Here is a 15825-nt window from a genome sequence, read left to right as displayed (position 1 = left end):
ATACTGTGTGATGTCTTTAAGTCCTTCCAACACAACTTTCTGTTTTTTTATGAAAGATGCTTAAAATCCACCTTGAACATTCATCCACCAAAAATCATTAATAGGTATGGCTACCAAACCAGGCATTTCTATTTCTGTTTATTATTTAAAATGACAACATCTTCCTTGTTTTATTATCAGTAAACAGAAACATAAACTCTAAAATAGCTCACCAAAAAGATCTCTAGCAGCTAAAGAATGCTGATGAGAGAAACTGAGAGTAGCTTAAGATTTAGTACAAATGATTTGGAGAGATTTCTGAATCTGAATATCTGAAATAGGCATTTTTAACACTACTATCCTCAAAATACCTGCGGGTATCCTCCCATATCTGGGCCTCACAGAAGGTACGAAATATTTCTACTCCCACAGACTTCATTACGCTATTCTCCAAGACAGATTGTGTCACATTTGTCACACATGGTTCACTCTTGCCCTAAATGTTTTTACAGCCACTGGCACAATTGCAAAGCAAGTATCAGACACCATCAGGCCTGGTGTAATGCCTTTTCTATTTGATGAGTCCTAGCCCAAATGACTCCGCAAGGCTGTGGGGAGCTGGGGTCTCCCGTTTTATGCATAGTTACCTGTCACTCTATGTGCATGGGCCGCTTTCAAAGACCTCTTTGTCTGCAAGGTAAACTCAGGCTGGAGATGATCTCAGACTTGAAATCCCAGCCAAGGGAAGTCATCAGGCTACAAAACCCACAAAGTTAAAAATACAGGGAGCACTGGAAAATCAACAGGAAACAATTTCTGCTGACTGAAGTTTTCAGCTTTCTTCCAAACTCCAGCTAGCAGAGGCCTGTCGACTGGGACAAAGCAGCTGCATGAAAGCAGCAATGGTCCTTAACTCAGGAATGAATGCCAGGAAAAGATTAGAAGTGTTTCTCAGCTGTGATTGATTGTTTATCTGGATGTTTAGGCAGAGAGGTAGCTGAGTCCCTCAGACCCCCTCTCCATTCCTCCCTCCTTACCAGGGTGCCCTGGACAATGGTTACCAAAGGGGATTTCTTCCTTTCTTCTGGCTCCTGACAGTAGCAGGCCTGAAATTTGTCCTGGCAGTCTGGTATGAAGTTTTTACCAGCTTGGGGGATTCCCAGGCCTGTTTGGATGTCAGGTGTCTGAATACAGCTTTGTTTGCTCTGACTGCCTCAGGGCAATGCCTGTCAGACCGACTTACTTAGATTGTAAGTACCAACCATCAAATGAAGATTGCCCATTTTAACACCCAGCAAAGCAAAGTGTTAAGATATTGGGTACAAAACCATTATGGAAAAAATTATGGAAGAAAAGCATAAAAAGTCCATGAAAGCACAGACTTTCCCTCTTGCTTTGGTGTTCACATCAGATGATGCATCCCTCAGCTGCAGAAACTGAAAGTCCAGCTCAGTAAAGCTCTGCTTTCAGAGTGGGACCTCTCTGAGGCATATGTAGGCACAGAGGTGGGAAAACCATCCTTTCATCTCCCCTGTCTATAGAGCCTTTCCAGCCCACATGTAAGCTGGCAAGCAGGTACACTATGTCCCACTTGCTCTGACTCATTGGGGACCTCACTAATGGTACCCAGAGCATCTGCTCTTGCTGAATTTGTTCAAGGTGGACTTCCCTACATCTACTGAGATTTTTAAAATGTATAAAATGCAGGTGCCTTTTATGTGTATATATTTTGTTATCTCTGATCCAAGATGATGACTGATGAAGTATGGCAGTGGTCAAGGCAGCACTGCGCAATCTCATAAGAAAAACCCAGCCAGTCCACCTGAACCATTGCCATTCCTCTATGTGTGTCTGTGTGTGTATGTGGTTGAAGTAAGATTTATTTCTTGGCAACAGGAATTTTTCCTCTGCTTTCATTGTAACTGGGAGCTACAATGATGTAAGATCGTGTAAGGGTGTTGCTTTGAAAAGTTTACATAGGGTCGCAGACATGAAATCTTATTACATCATCTGGTCACCAATCCATGGTCATTGCTTTAAAATCATGTGGATTTTTAAAAAGAAAGCTGGAGGTGATATTTTCATTTGTCGTCTAGTCTCTGAGCCTTTACAGGTGCACTAGTTCTCCATTGGCAAGTTTTTTCCATGTGTTCACGAGGACAAAACTTGCTTTTTTTTCTTTTTCTTTTTTTCTTTCCTGTGTAAAAAGTTGTTTCTGGCACTATGTTTTGGTTCCAGCTAGTAGAAGTATGAGAAGAACATTAAATAGCATGAGGATCTCAGTAAAACCACAAGCATTAGCAACATCATCTGAGTGCTCTGATACTAGGTAGCCACTGGTTAGACGACGTTTTTGCTGCTGCCTACTCTCCACCATACTAAGCCTGAAAGAAACACGTTAACAGGAAGGGGAAAAAAACGTTGAAAAGGAGAAGACTAATTTTTCTTTTTCAAAAACTGAAACCTGATTATTTATATATACAGGCACTAATTTCATATAGGCTTCTGAATCTGTACAGGTATGTTTGCATCCTGTTGGAAAGGGAGGACTGGGGTGTACTCATTTGCTCATAAAGAACAGAGGTAGGATTTGGAGCCCAAGCTAATCCTGCCATCCTCCTCCTACTCAGAGTGGCCTGAGACCATCGAGTCTCACTGGCACTCCCATCTGAGGGGCAGCAGAGCCAGGGGCCATGCAAGAGGATTATCACACCTCTCAGCAAGTTAATCGCTCTGATTTGTGTCTTAACCTTCAGTGACACCCACTGCAGTTGCAATCGCCCCTCTGCACATTGCCGTTTGCTCTTCATAGCTTAAATACTCCTTGCCAAAATTTCTGGCTTTTTAAGTCACGCCTCTTTTAAAAGATAAGGTGTTTTAATAATTGAGCAGTACTGTTAATAGCCTACCCAGCTTTGCTAACCATTTAATAGCTAAAATCTTAATAAGTAAACTACATCAGGTGGATTTCTCTGCTTATCACCTTCCTGCAGCATGTTGAGGCTTTTTGGCTATTTAGGGAGGTTTAAAACTTTTGTATTAGGTTTATAGCTGGCCACTGGCACAACAGCCAACTCAGACATAATCCTAAATGGATGTTTCCAAGTGGAAACTTGGAATTTGAATTCAAATGACCTTACCTCTTTTTATTATTATTATTCTTTCCTGTATGCGTTTTTCAGCATGCTCATTCTTAATTTCTTCAGTACTTATTACTGCAATAAGCCTAATCCTGTATACTTGTGCACCCTAAGTGTGGGAGCCATAAATACTCCCGCAGTCTCTCCAGGGCAAATCAGTTGTAATTGGATCTCCCACTGCTTCAAGGGAAAAAAATAATAATAATAAAAAAGGAAAGGCACATTCCGGCTGAAGACAATTCTGCATCTGTGTCCATGTGTGTCTCTGCTGTCCTCAAGTAATCATCTCTCCTTTTCCTTTTGCTCTGCTCCAGGCTGAGTTCTCCGAGCTGAACCTGGCTGCTTATGTCACAGGCGGCTGCATGGTGGACATGCAGGTCATGAGGAACAGCACCAAGGTGGTAAGGTGAGGAACACCATCTTTTCTTGAAAATCAGGCTTTCTGGAGCAATGCTGGGGCAAGCAGGACGACCTCAGGGTCTGTCTAGTATCTGAACTAGGGAAATGCAGTCCTGATGACTTCAAGGTTTCCTGAAAGGAGTGGAAAGACTGACCTGACTCTGGTGGTTTTATATCAGGTCTCAGTTGCACATTATGCCATACAGTCATTGTTTCCAGTCCAGACCCTTCATGCAACCACAAGCGCTTCCTTTCAGGATCTTTTTAGTCTGAAGCCTCCTGAAAAGGGACACTGGATCTTCCTTTCTGTTGATTTTTCTCTCCTTCTGTGTCAACTAACCTTCATTGTAACCAGTGGTTTGCATTTCTTACCCTAACTATATTAGCTTGTGATCCCAGTGGACAAAGTCTTTCCATGATCGTGATCCTTGTAGCTTGATCTGCTCCTTTTTTTGATGGAGATTCCCAATACTTCAGCCTTGCCCTGTGACATATCTCAGAGGTATTCCATATTGTTGCTTGATGGGGATTTCTGTTGCTGCTAGCATTACTTTGTAATTGCAATCACTGCAATCAGACTCTTTTCCTGAGCAATGCTCTCTGTCACACACTCATTTCACCTTGCAAAAGCATTGCTTTCCTTCTTTCTGACACCAGGTTGCTTGCAATTTGCAGTTAAAATTAGATGCATTCTTACTGGTGCTGTATAAAGAGCAATGTAAGTTGTCACATCTGTGTATGACAGTAAAAAGCCTTTGTTTGCATAGCCCTGATATTACCTTTCACCCTTTTATTCCCAAGCTTACATCTTTATGAATTTCTGTCATTACAACTTCCAGGTCTACATTTCATCTTTGATACAACAGCTTTTTTTTGTTCGTGTTGAAATCTTATTACTATTCCCAATCCCTTTTTCTAGCCTCCAAGTTTAATATTGTTCACACATTTAATCAGTGCTTTTGTGTGCTTGATTCTAGTTCAGAAATAGAGACACATATAATAGCATGCAGGAGTATTTTTGAAACAGATTATTAGACCAGTTGAAAAATGTGATTCTGAGAGTTCTGGCCTCAGTTTAATATCTCAAGACGTCATTCCCAGTCCAAACAGTGCAAAGCAACACTTATCACTGTCAATTTGCTATGACTGTGGTCCATCAATCCATTCCAGGTCTCAACAGCTCTTAGTACGTCCACAAATCTCCATTCGTTCTTTGGTACAACTTCAACAGTGTCTGCTAAAAATTTTAAAAATTGGCTCTGTTATATCCATTTGCCTTCTCTCATCCCACAAATGTCTGTTTCTCAGTGAAACAGCGTATGTCTCGTGAACCAGCCACTGGAGTGTCCATTAGACAGTGCGCCGTGCTAATGTGCTCTCGTGTTCGCTTGCTTACGATGCTGGAAGGCTTCCCAAGAGCCATTTCCTAGCTTGATCACATCTTCATTTGCCTTCCTGTGCCTTTCCTCCCAAAGCCGTTCATACGTCTGGCAGAAAGATCTTGAGCTATAAAACTGCAACTGAAGACAAAATTTATTTCACAACAGTGTCTGGGGCATGGTGCTTGTATTTCTGCTCACAGTAAATACCCAGGTATCACAGCTAGCCTTTTTACATGGTTATTTATATGAAAATGCATGTTTTTATGAAGGCCATTAGTCCAGTTTTTTTGTTTTTTCCTATGCATGTTTAAGGACACAGGCATTTGTGTGATGGGAGGAGGATTTGGCAAATACATACTTGCCTGAGTACCCCATTTATGTGGCATGTGTTGTCCATGGTTCATTATAGTCCTCACAAGGTGTTTGTCTGCAGCCTGTGCTGATGTGCCCCTGTCCTCCCCAAGTCAGCAAGTTTAATAGCTCAGGAGAGCCAACTTCCACAGCCACTCCTACCAGTACTTTAGAAGTTACAGAAATAAAAATTCTTCTTCACTTTAGAGGGTGAATTATGGAACACACTGCTACTGAGCTGTGTGGAGGCCTCTCAGCCCATCCACATGAGTGCAACTTGCTTCCCACTCCCTGAAGTCCACCCATCCTGCCCACAGCTGTGTGCTGCCATCCCCACAGACACCCTTGGGGTGCTCCGGCACAGGTAGATGCCACATGAGAGATCCTCCATTCACATGTGTGCACCAAACCTGCTGATGATGAGGTGGTCATATAAATCTTTTTTTTTCCCATCACTTATTAAGCCTCTGTTAATTATTAAGTAAAATATTCAGTCACAAGTCAGGATGTTTCCAGATGGTGAGACACAATACTCATCATGGCTTTTGGTCCCAAAGTCCTTGGAAATCTCACTGATAATCTGTAGGAAGGAAATAAAGTAGCATCTTGCTAATAGGCACATTTGAGATGCCACTACTGCAGAAGCCCTTCTTCATCCTCCTCTTCAAAGCAAAGCCAATAGAGCATGGCATTTTGGTCAAAAGGCAGTGAATATACTATAGTGGATTTTAAATCAATGAAATAATAAAAGTTTATAGCAACATCATCATCATCATCATCATCAAGAACAACAACAACAACAACAATAATAATAGTAATAATAATAATAATAATAATAATAAAGCAACCACTGGGTTATTCTTTCCAGTTTGAAATTATGTCAATTGATAAACTATCTAACAATCTATTAGCCTATTAAATTCTGTCATTTTGCAGCGGGTCTCCTAATTCTTTCTTTAAACTAGGGACATACTATTGCACCTTTAAATCAAAGCTCTTTCTTTGCTGACCCTTCAATCCTTTCTGACACCTTAAAGTTAAGGCATTCTTTTCAACCCTGTGCCAACTGACTTGGACAGCAATGGGAAAGAATTGTGGTGCTTTTACATGGAAGATAAATCACCAGTGAGAAGGTATAAGAGTCCTTGGAGCCCTACACTTGCCACTTGCCTCAAGCATTTTTTTTTTTTAAAGGAGCTTTAGAAACATTATTGTCAATTAAAGAGAGCAAGGAACTGGAAGTATACAGACCTCCATGACTGCTACCCTATGTATCGTGAAACAAGTAGCTACAAGTAAGTTAGCAAACAACATAACTGAAGCCAGGCATTACTTTGCTTGCCTGATTTTTAAAACAAGTCTGGCTCCCAGAGTTTAATTTTACAGTAACGAAATTCTGGGTATCCACCTCCTCATTTTTTAGCTACTAAGTACTGCACATCTGTAGGAGGGGATGAGGGATCTGATAGCCTCAGTGAAATGTGCTATTGGAGAGAGAGAGAGAGACGATCATATAACAAATCTAAAAAACTGCATATGTTTTCTCTGTGCCACTTCCACCATGATATACAATGGCTCCATCAGCCTATCCAGCATATTTTCTTCCAAGTTAGAAAAAAAGCAGCTGACCATGGAGTATCTCATGTAGTCTCTAGCGAGCACTTCCCTATTACAGTGCCCTGTAGGGGGATGATGAGCTGGGCACCAGGCGCAGTGCTGGGCTTAGCCAGGGCTGTCAGGGGGGAATCTCCCACACGTTGGTCCTTGTTACACCAGCAACTGGCTACAACTGGCACCAGAGCTTGTCCAGTGAAAAGTTAAATATGGAAAGCAGGAGGTAGCACTTATTAATCCCAGAAGATCTCTCACTAACTTAGACATAGCAGCCTCTTCAACAGAGAAAAGGAATAATTTCTGGGTGTGATGGCTGGACTACTAAGCAGTGTGAAAAAAAACAAGTGTGGGCTGATGCCTGCTTTTAAAACACTTGGGTGGATTCTTCATCCTCCTTCCAGAGCATCCTCAACTTCCTTTTGCACAGGTTTACACACACACACACACACACAGAGTGAACTGTCTGGAGTCTTAGAAAGCTCTTGGGCTGTATCACCTCTGCTGGGGTTAGATGTAAGGAGTGGGCTTTTCATTTTCACTTGTCTTCATATCTCTGAAGGGCCCTTCATACCAATGTTTCCACAGTGCAAAGAGGCTGTCAGTCCTGGCACTGCACCCACTCTGAGGTGCATTTATGCTTTCAGGATATTATAAAAGTGTCTTAGTATAAATGAGAATTTGGGCTGTCTCTGCTTCTGACAACACTTAGACTCCCAAACTATGATCTCAGCCTCTGCATTAGATTAAATGCAGTCCTGTGTTTGCCTTTTGGGCTTTACAAGCCTTCAGCTATTAATTCCAGTAGATGTGGGAATAAGGCAGGGATATGTTGAAAATCTGGACAGCTTTCTTACATGGGGAATACTAATGTCTTTGGGAGTATTTCAGACTTTTAAGGATATAAATTAATCATGCACCAGACTGCTGTCATCTCCTGTCTCCCTGCGGAGCTGGCTCTTTTGCCATCGGGGTTGATAATCTAGGGAAGAAAGCACATTTTTGTGTGTCTGCATGGGACCTACCACAGTGGTGGCCATGCAACTTACAGTGCTGTACGGGGACTCACTGTAGTATTGCCATACAGACAGCAGCTGATGGACCAGGAAATGCCCAGGGTCTAAAATGGGGAGGACCCTGCGTGAAGCAATGGCCCTGGCAAGAGGGGAGGGGCGACAAAATTTACAGCAAAGCAAAGAGGGGCTGAGCGCTGTGGGCAAAGCCTTGCTGTGGGGAAGGATCTCTGCCATGGAATGATGTTTAGTCCTGCAGGTCTTGCCTGAATTTGGATGGTCTGTGTAAGAAGGTGCGTGTCTCACCCTGCTTGCCCTGCATGACATGTCCTTGTCAATCACAGCTGTGGTGGGTTCAGCGAATGCTCTGGTTCCTCCATACAAGCCTATTCATTCCTTTAATTAACACTGACTTTCCTGTATCCAGCTGATTCACTGCTTCTACTCTGCTCTGCGCTCTGATAGCAGGATGGCAGCCTGGTGAATCACCATCTCAAATATATCAGGACCTGAAAGTGCTTTTTTTCCCAAAATGTATTTTTGCACTGCAAGCTGCTGTACAATCGCAGCATGAGGAAGCAAATTCTTTTATATGGGAAGAGCAGGGAAGAAACTGGTCAGCCTGGCAGCAGGTGTTTTCCCACTATTCAGAGCTTGCAGACCACAGGAGGTGCATACTCTAGCTAAAAAAGGTCTGCCTGTTCCAAGATGCAAGACTCTTTAAAGCCCAATAAGGACACTGTCCCCTTCTCACTGTACCTTTTCCCATCCCAGTGGGTTCACCCACCCCATAGGGCCATTGGCAAGCTGCTGCCTGAAAAAGGCACATTGGTTTTCTAACCTACAGAGGCCATGCTTTCTCACCACACAGTAGCTGCACATTGCTGTAAGATGGATATTTTCTTCTCTCTTGAGGACTATTCATTCACAACAGTTGGTGATTTCTTGCAGTTCTACAGGGAGAATATCCAGGGAGGTCAAGGGAGTAGCTGCTGTCTCTGGACAGTGATATAGGCTATATCAGAAGGCAGTAGGTCACTTTCCAGCTTCTTGTCTTCCAGAAAGCTTGTGTCAAAGAGGAACCCTAGGCTCTGTCTAGTCCCTGTCTTTTTAAAATTTAACTCTTGCTCTAACTGGTGTCTTTTTTAGAATGTCTTTTTCCTCTATTTTTGGGGGTGGTTTTTTGTTGCTTCCAAACCAAAATTCTGAAAATTTCTCCAAAGATGCAAATGGGAGAAAAAAATGAGAGAAACTGATCAGAAGAGTTTAGGTTCCTAGGAGCCAGATGGAAAAATACGTTGAGCACATAGTTCTCCCAAGATTGACAGAATGTGCTACACTGTATAGTACAATGTGTGCTATATATTTAACACTGAGCAACATTTGGGCAATATTTTTCTATCGATGGCATGGCAGTCTGTAGATGTAATGGAGAAGTGTGTGTAACAACATGTGAGCTTTTCAAAGTGCACGTTAGGCAAAACACCACCATGCCAAATGACCACTTACCTCGCCTAACTGCCCTGCAGAGATGATGGGCTGGGACAAGTTGTCAAATAGGGTAGACCTTGGCAGGCTGCAGCTACACACAAAGCAATTTAGCACCTCCAGTAAACATTTAAAAATGGAGAAATTATCCCCACATGGGAGATGATTTACCATCATCTTTCACTAAGATCTCCCTCCTCCTCACCTACATGTCCTCCTCCTCTTTTTTTGAGCAGGAGCTAAAAACGAAGAGTATTTGGGGTGTGCTTATTTATGTATTTATTCTCAGTTGCTTCCAACTCAGCTCCTGCTGCTAAACAGCTGCCTGGAGGCCTGCTTCTCTCTTCGGGGTTTACTGATCTCCCAGATGAATAATGTCCCCCTTCACCTCCCCAGCAGCTGGCGCCCAGCCGATGTACAGGCAGGATGCTGACAGTTATTGGGAAAACATTTGGCGTGCAGGCAGCTGCCAGAAAGCAAAAGTCACTCTGAGCAGACCAGGGTGGGGAGCATCTCGGAGACTAAACTACTCCCTGGCCCTTTTTGCATTTACAGTAATTCTTTCCAATAAGAAATGTGCTGCCAGCGCCTAAAGCACTCATTAATTAGTTAATCCTGGACTGAATGCAAGAATGATTAAAGACTCTTGTAGATTGTTTCAGTCTTGATCGGCTTTTACTTTTTTTCCCCAATCCTGTCATAATTTGTCTCCTTTCTACACGAGTTTTTACTAAGGCTTCTTCCAGGAAATAGAAAAGGCAAAGGGAGAAGTGAATGGCCAAGGGAGAAGTGAATGGCCAAGCCCTGCTGCACTTGCGCTATGCTGGTCAAAGTGGATCTTCATTAATGACCTGATACTGGAACAAAGTGCAGCCTCAACAAGCTCATGGGTGGCAACAAGTTGGAGCAATAGATATGCCAGAGTGCAGAGCTGCCATTCAGAGGGTGCTCAACAACCAGGGAAATGGGCCAACGGGAACCTCATGGAGTTCAATAAGGACAATTGCAAAGTCTTGCAGTGAGGGAGAAATAACCTCAGTACTACTGAGGGGCAGCTGAAGAGAAAACAGCTCTGCACAAAAAAACTTGGATGTCCTGTGTGCCCTTGAAGGAAGAAGCCAAATGGCTCATTGGGCGGTATTAGCAAGAATGTAGCTAATGAGACACTGTTCACATCTGGAGTACTGTGTCCAGCTGCGAGCTCCTCAGTACAAAAAAAGTCATTGACAAACGGGAACAAGTTGAGCGAAAGGCCACCAAGCTCATTGAACTGGACCAAAGGCATCCAAGGAGAGACTGAGAGACAGCTTTGTTCAGTTTGTAAGAGAGGATCTACCTACAGCCATCGGGCAACTAAGAGGAGGGTATAGAGAAAATGAAGCCAGACCCTTCTTGATGGTGTACAGTCAAAGGAAAAGAAACAACACTCACGAGTTGCAGCAGATGAAATTCCAATTAGATACAATTTTTTAAAATACTTTCACAGTGAAGGTGGTCAAATACTGGAACAAGTGCCTAGAGAGGGTGAGGGATATTCATGCTTGGGAATATTGAAAATTTGACTGGACAAGACCCTGATCAACCTAATGTAACTTTAAATTTAGCTATGCAATGAGCAGTGTGGGGCCAGATGACATCCAGGGATCCTCTCTGACCTAAATTACTCTATGACTTTATTCTGTGATGTTGGAAAGTATACAGACTACCTTCTGTAAAAACTTTGTGTCACAAGCATTTTGAAGGAAAGCTGCTCTTGGCAGATGTTGTTGTTGTTATTCCTTTGAGAAATCATCTGAGTCCACATGTTTTTCCCTGTCAAGATTGATCAGTTTACAAATGAAATATATCGCAGACTTAGGAGACTGCCACAGTAAATTTCAGAGAGTGTGTGACATGTGATTTTATGGCTTGTTGACCATTGGTCTGTTGCTGAGAAGCAAATCAGAGCATCTTCCAAGGTGTCCTCATCTGCATATAGTGGTACAGGTCCTATTGCAGCTGTGATTCTTGGTTTCTGCTGCATTTGCTACACTGATCTCCCCCACGCACCATATTTTTTCCCCAAGCATTCCCCGTTACAGCGTTCCAAAAGACCCCCTGTTCCTCTCCTCCAGAGGTCATTCTTTATTTTATGTTGCTTTCTTGTTTCTCTAATATCAGCTCTGTGTTACCTTATTCATATAAGTAATCACATTCCTTCTTTCTTTTAATAACTTCAGCAGGGTTTTCTTCTGCCAAAGCAGACTTCGGCCTCTTCAGGAATCTGCTTGGTAGAGTACCATGGAATAAAGCCCTGGAGGGAAGAGGAGCCAAAGAATGGTGCTCTTTATCTACCACTCAGTGGCTAAGCTGGATGGTCACTGCTTGATGTCCAAGTGGAGACCAGTGACAAGTGGCATTCCTCAGGGGTTGGTATTGGGACCAACATTGTTTAACACCTTTGTCAGTGGCATGGACAGTGGGATCAAGTGCACCCTCAACACTACTTTCCTGTAGTCTTTCTGTGACCAAACCCATTCCCAAGACCTGTCTTTAGCTGGGGTCTAGGTAAAATTTCATACAAGACTGTGGTCATCTAAGCACTGTCTGGACAGATCTAGTGAAGGGGAGAGGTGCGTGCTCCTGCCATTGGTCTCCTAGTCCTGCCAGATGCGGGTGCTTAGGATCTCAGCACAGTAGGTGCTACTGAGGTTTTGGCAATCGTGTTTCAAATGTGGGACTCCTGCCTAACCTGTCTATCTGCCAAGGATGACAAGTTTCTGTCATGGGAGATGTTATTGGGCTGGGTTGAACTAGCAAAGAAAACAGTTATGAGACTGGCTATTCCCAATCCAATGCTCACTATGTCAGCTTGAGCTTTACACTCTGAGAATGAGCAGGAGCTTGCAAAAGTAATCTTCCACCAATAAGTCAAGAATCCTTGCATGAAGCAATTAAGCTCTTTTCTCCCCAAATCACTGGTACCCCCCAGCTATTTTGTTTTCACCCCATCATTCCTACTATGACTATTCATTTCCCTTTTACTACCTCCTATCCTGCCTAGCCCCTCGCCTCGCATTTTGCCACTGGTCTCTGTTTCTCCCTTACAGAGGTCTCGCAGACTCCAGGGCCCTCCAGCTGATGTTTATTCGCAGCTAGTCCTAGGCCCTGCACTCCTCTGCCTTGTTCTCAGTATCCATGGGAACATCTTCATTGTCCCGCAGTTCCAAACAGAGATTCAGTGTCCACCTTCGCTTTAGGGATTCACTCCTCATCTGCTGCATGAGAGAGTGCTCTGCCTTCCTACATGATGCAAAGCTTGAGAATAGACTTTTCTATGTCAATTCTGTATTCTTGTGTCCACCTCCTAAGTTGAAAAACTGTTCGTTTGCCAGGATCTGAAAAGACAAGACCTTTTATTTTTTTTTTCCTAAACTTTTGGCTGGCAGAAGTAGAGCCACTGAAGGCAATTTCCCAGCCACAGTGTGTACTCCCCCTGCTGCCCCACTGGCCATGCTTGTCTGCATGCTTCATCCCCACCACTGCACCACTTCCTCACTGTGGGGTGGTGGAGGAGATGTTCAAGGGCGAACACTGCTTTTTCCTCTGGAGAGACTGGAGCGATGATCTGAATCATTGCCTTGCAGCCCCAGCAAGTGCAGCTCCCTAAATCAAGTCTGGGGAAAGACTTGAGTTATAATAGGGCCCATTTTCTTCTCTATGTGCTTGGAAAACTGCATGAAGGAGGGACACACCTGAAGCTCCTGCCCCTCCAGGCACTACAGCTGTTCAGTAACTCTGTACAGACGTGGTCCTAGGAAGCTGATTAATCCTTCCTGAGGACCTGTGCCTGCCTCTGGGGTACTTTCTACACAGCAAGTCCAGCAGAATGGAGCAGCTCAAGCTTTTCAAGCTTTGTATGCACTGGCTGTTTCTCAGCAGGGGGCCACTGCTTGCCTCACACCCGTTGACACCAGGGAGGTCTGTAAATCAGCTGCACAGTGATAGCACAGCCCTCTCAATGCTCATTATGCATCTCACTGCTGGAGGAAAGCACCACCTTTGGTGCCAAGTACATTAGGGAACATGCCTGGGTTTAAAAATACTCCATGGGAGGGAATCACAACATTTCCAAAGTTTGGCCTCTTGCATCACAAAAGCAGAGCATGTTCCTCACCATGGCTTGGGCAATAACAAAAGCCCAAGGCCAACAAACAAATTGAACAGCTTTAAAGCAACAAGGCTGAGCTGGGGTTTGTATACAGTGTTTGTTGCCACAATCTGGCCCAGAGTCACCATCTCGGATTTCCCTGCCAGAATGATGGAAATATAAATAGGGGCTATAAACCCGAAGTATTTGCAGCTCATACATCCAAAGGGTAGAAATTATAGTCTCTTAGCAAGGAAAATGTTCAAGGGTAGTGAGGTAATGGGACCTGGTTACAGAGCTCATTTCTCTGAAAAACTTCAATGCAGCATGGAAATTTTTCCAATGTCCTTGATGCAACCTCTGTTAAAGTATAAAATAACCCCCTGTTTCAGTGGAAAAGCCCCTTCCATGTCTTTGGGAATGAACTGCTGAGCTCCATTTTGGGAGCAGTTTCTTTCCAGCTGCTGTTTCCAGAGATTTCTGAATGGCTCCGAAGACACAGCATCAGCAAGGAATGAGATCTGGCTGTTTGAAAGATAATCCATTGCCTGTTGACTTACCTAGAAAGGGCCTCACTTTTCCATGCATTTTCTGAGAGCTGCTGCTGTTGAACCATAGGAGTCCCGGCTCCAGCCTTGCTAAATAATGTTCTGGAAGTCCACGCCATGAGTCACAGCACTGGATGAGGCGCTCAGCTCATTTGATTAATTACATTACCAGGCCTGCCATGTACTTGTTGCCTCATAGCCGTAAGAGCCTGAGATGTGCTGCGTATGTAGGAAACTGATTAAAGGGGGAATGTATGTCAATGCATGGATGTGTGCAATAGCTTTTTGAAATCCCTCATGATCTTCCCACCCACTGGGCATTGCTTCAATACCGAGTTCAATTGTCAGGAAACAAACTTGCTCCATCATCTGCATCGCACATTGCAATGAGCTTGCCAAATATGGCCAAGCTTTTAGAAAGAAAAGAGAATCCCCCCACCAGTGAATTTATGACCCTTGGCTTCACTTGTGGCTTGTTCCTGTGCATGCCTGAGTGACATGGAAACTGCAGCAAATCTCTTTGGCCTGTTTCTACACTCTCACACTTGCAGCTATGTTAAATGTTTCCTTTTTTTAATGACTGGGAGTTTTGTTTGGTTTATTACCTTCTAACGCAAGCAACCCATGATGAGAGGCACAAAGAAGAGCAACTTGTGTTAATGAAAAGGGGAAGGATGGAGAAGAAACAAGGAGAGGCTAGAAGTGTTGCTGAGGGTTTGAAAGTGAAACATCACTCCCCTCATCTCTTCCAGGTCCTTTAAGCCCGACTTTGTTCTGATCCGGCAGCATGCCTACAGCATGGCACTGGGAGAGGATTTCCGCAGCCTCATCATCGGCCTCCAGTATGGGGGCATCCACACAGTCAACTCCCTCTACTCCATCTACAACTTCTGCAGCAAGCCCTGGGTGGTAAGTGACGATCTGGCTCCACCACATGCCAACACTGCAAAGTAGATATCTGGTACCAATAAAGCACCAAAGAGCTCCCAGTCTGTTTCATAGGAGTTTGTCTCTTTAGGTTAAAACCACCATCTAAACAAACTTAGGAATCCAGCTGGAAATTCTTGGGGGTTGGGGATAACCTACCTATCAGCTTCTAGTAGTATCAAGTTCTTATTTCCTCACCCTGAGTAGGACATTTCACCTGTCCCAGACTCTAATGCATCACCAACAGGACAGCAACATCTAGATCTCTTGTAAGGTAGAGCAGTTGATTCGTAGTAGATTAATAATAGCAGATCAATAGTAGCAAGTCTCTTTCCTGATCAAAACACAATCAAACTACCTTAAAAGAAACATTAACATTCACTGTTTTAGAGGGTATCTGAATTGCATTATTTCTAGCATCTTTTATTAGATGCACCATTCTTGTATCCAGTGCCCCAGCCTAAGACTAAGGTTATCCATTTCTTGCAGAAGTGCAACCTGCACTTGTCTTCTCTTCCTACTTTTTCTGGGTGGTGCTTTTTTGTGAGGAAATTAGTGGAAAAGAAAGGCAAGAGAGGTATACAGATGATGTCCTCAACAGCTAGGTATAGGAAAAAAGGGAACATAGAGTGACAAAGACCTTGGAAAGAGGCAGAAGGAAAGTGGGAAGTATCAGTAGTTTCAGAAGGAAACCTTCAGCAGTTTCAGAAGGAAATACATGTGAAATATTATCATAAAGTCTTGGTTTATTGAGCCTGACAGACTGGATCTTGGAAACAGCTTGGGCTGAATAAGCTCCTGGGGAAGACAGGACAGTGTTTGGATATTTTGCACTGGGACTCTCCTTCATATGCTCTT

The 15825-nt window shown here is 43.6% G+C and overlaps 1 protein-coding gene across 1 annotated transcript in view; it reads left to right on the top strand.

Moving 5' to 3' along the window:
- The window catches only part of LOC104545695 (synapsin-3-like), a gene marked incomplete at its 3' end in the record, with an annotated part of 38598 nt that extends 23649 nt beyond the window's left edge, over window positions 1-14949 (top strand). Inside the window, exons 3-4 of the mRNA XM_010190895.1 lie at window positions 3434-3525; window positions 14793-14949. Coding sequence (XP_010189197.1) covers window positions 3434-3525; window positions 14793-14949 — 249 coding nt within the window. The remainder of the gene's footprint in view (window positions 1-3433; window positions 3526-14792) is intronic.
- Window positions 14950-15825: the final 876 nt, after the last annotated feature.

The sequence above is a fragment of the Mesitornis unicolor genome, unplaced genomic scaffold (genome assembly GCF_000695765.1).
Source record: "Mesitornis unicolor isolate BGI_N332 unplaced genomic scaffold, ASM69576v1 scaffold13218, whole genome shotgun sequence".
NCBI lineage: Eukaryota > Metazoa > Chordata > Aves > Mesitornithiformes > Mesitornithidae > Mesitornis > Mesitornis unicolor.
Note: the sequence above shows the minus strand (reverse complement) of the source record. Positions and strands in the feature narration are given on the sequence as shown.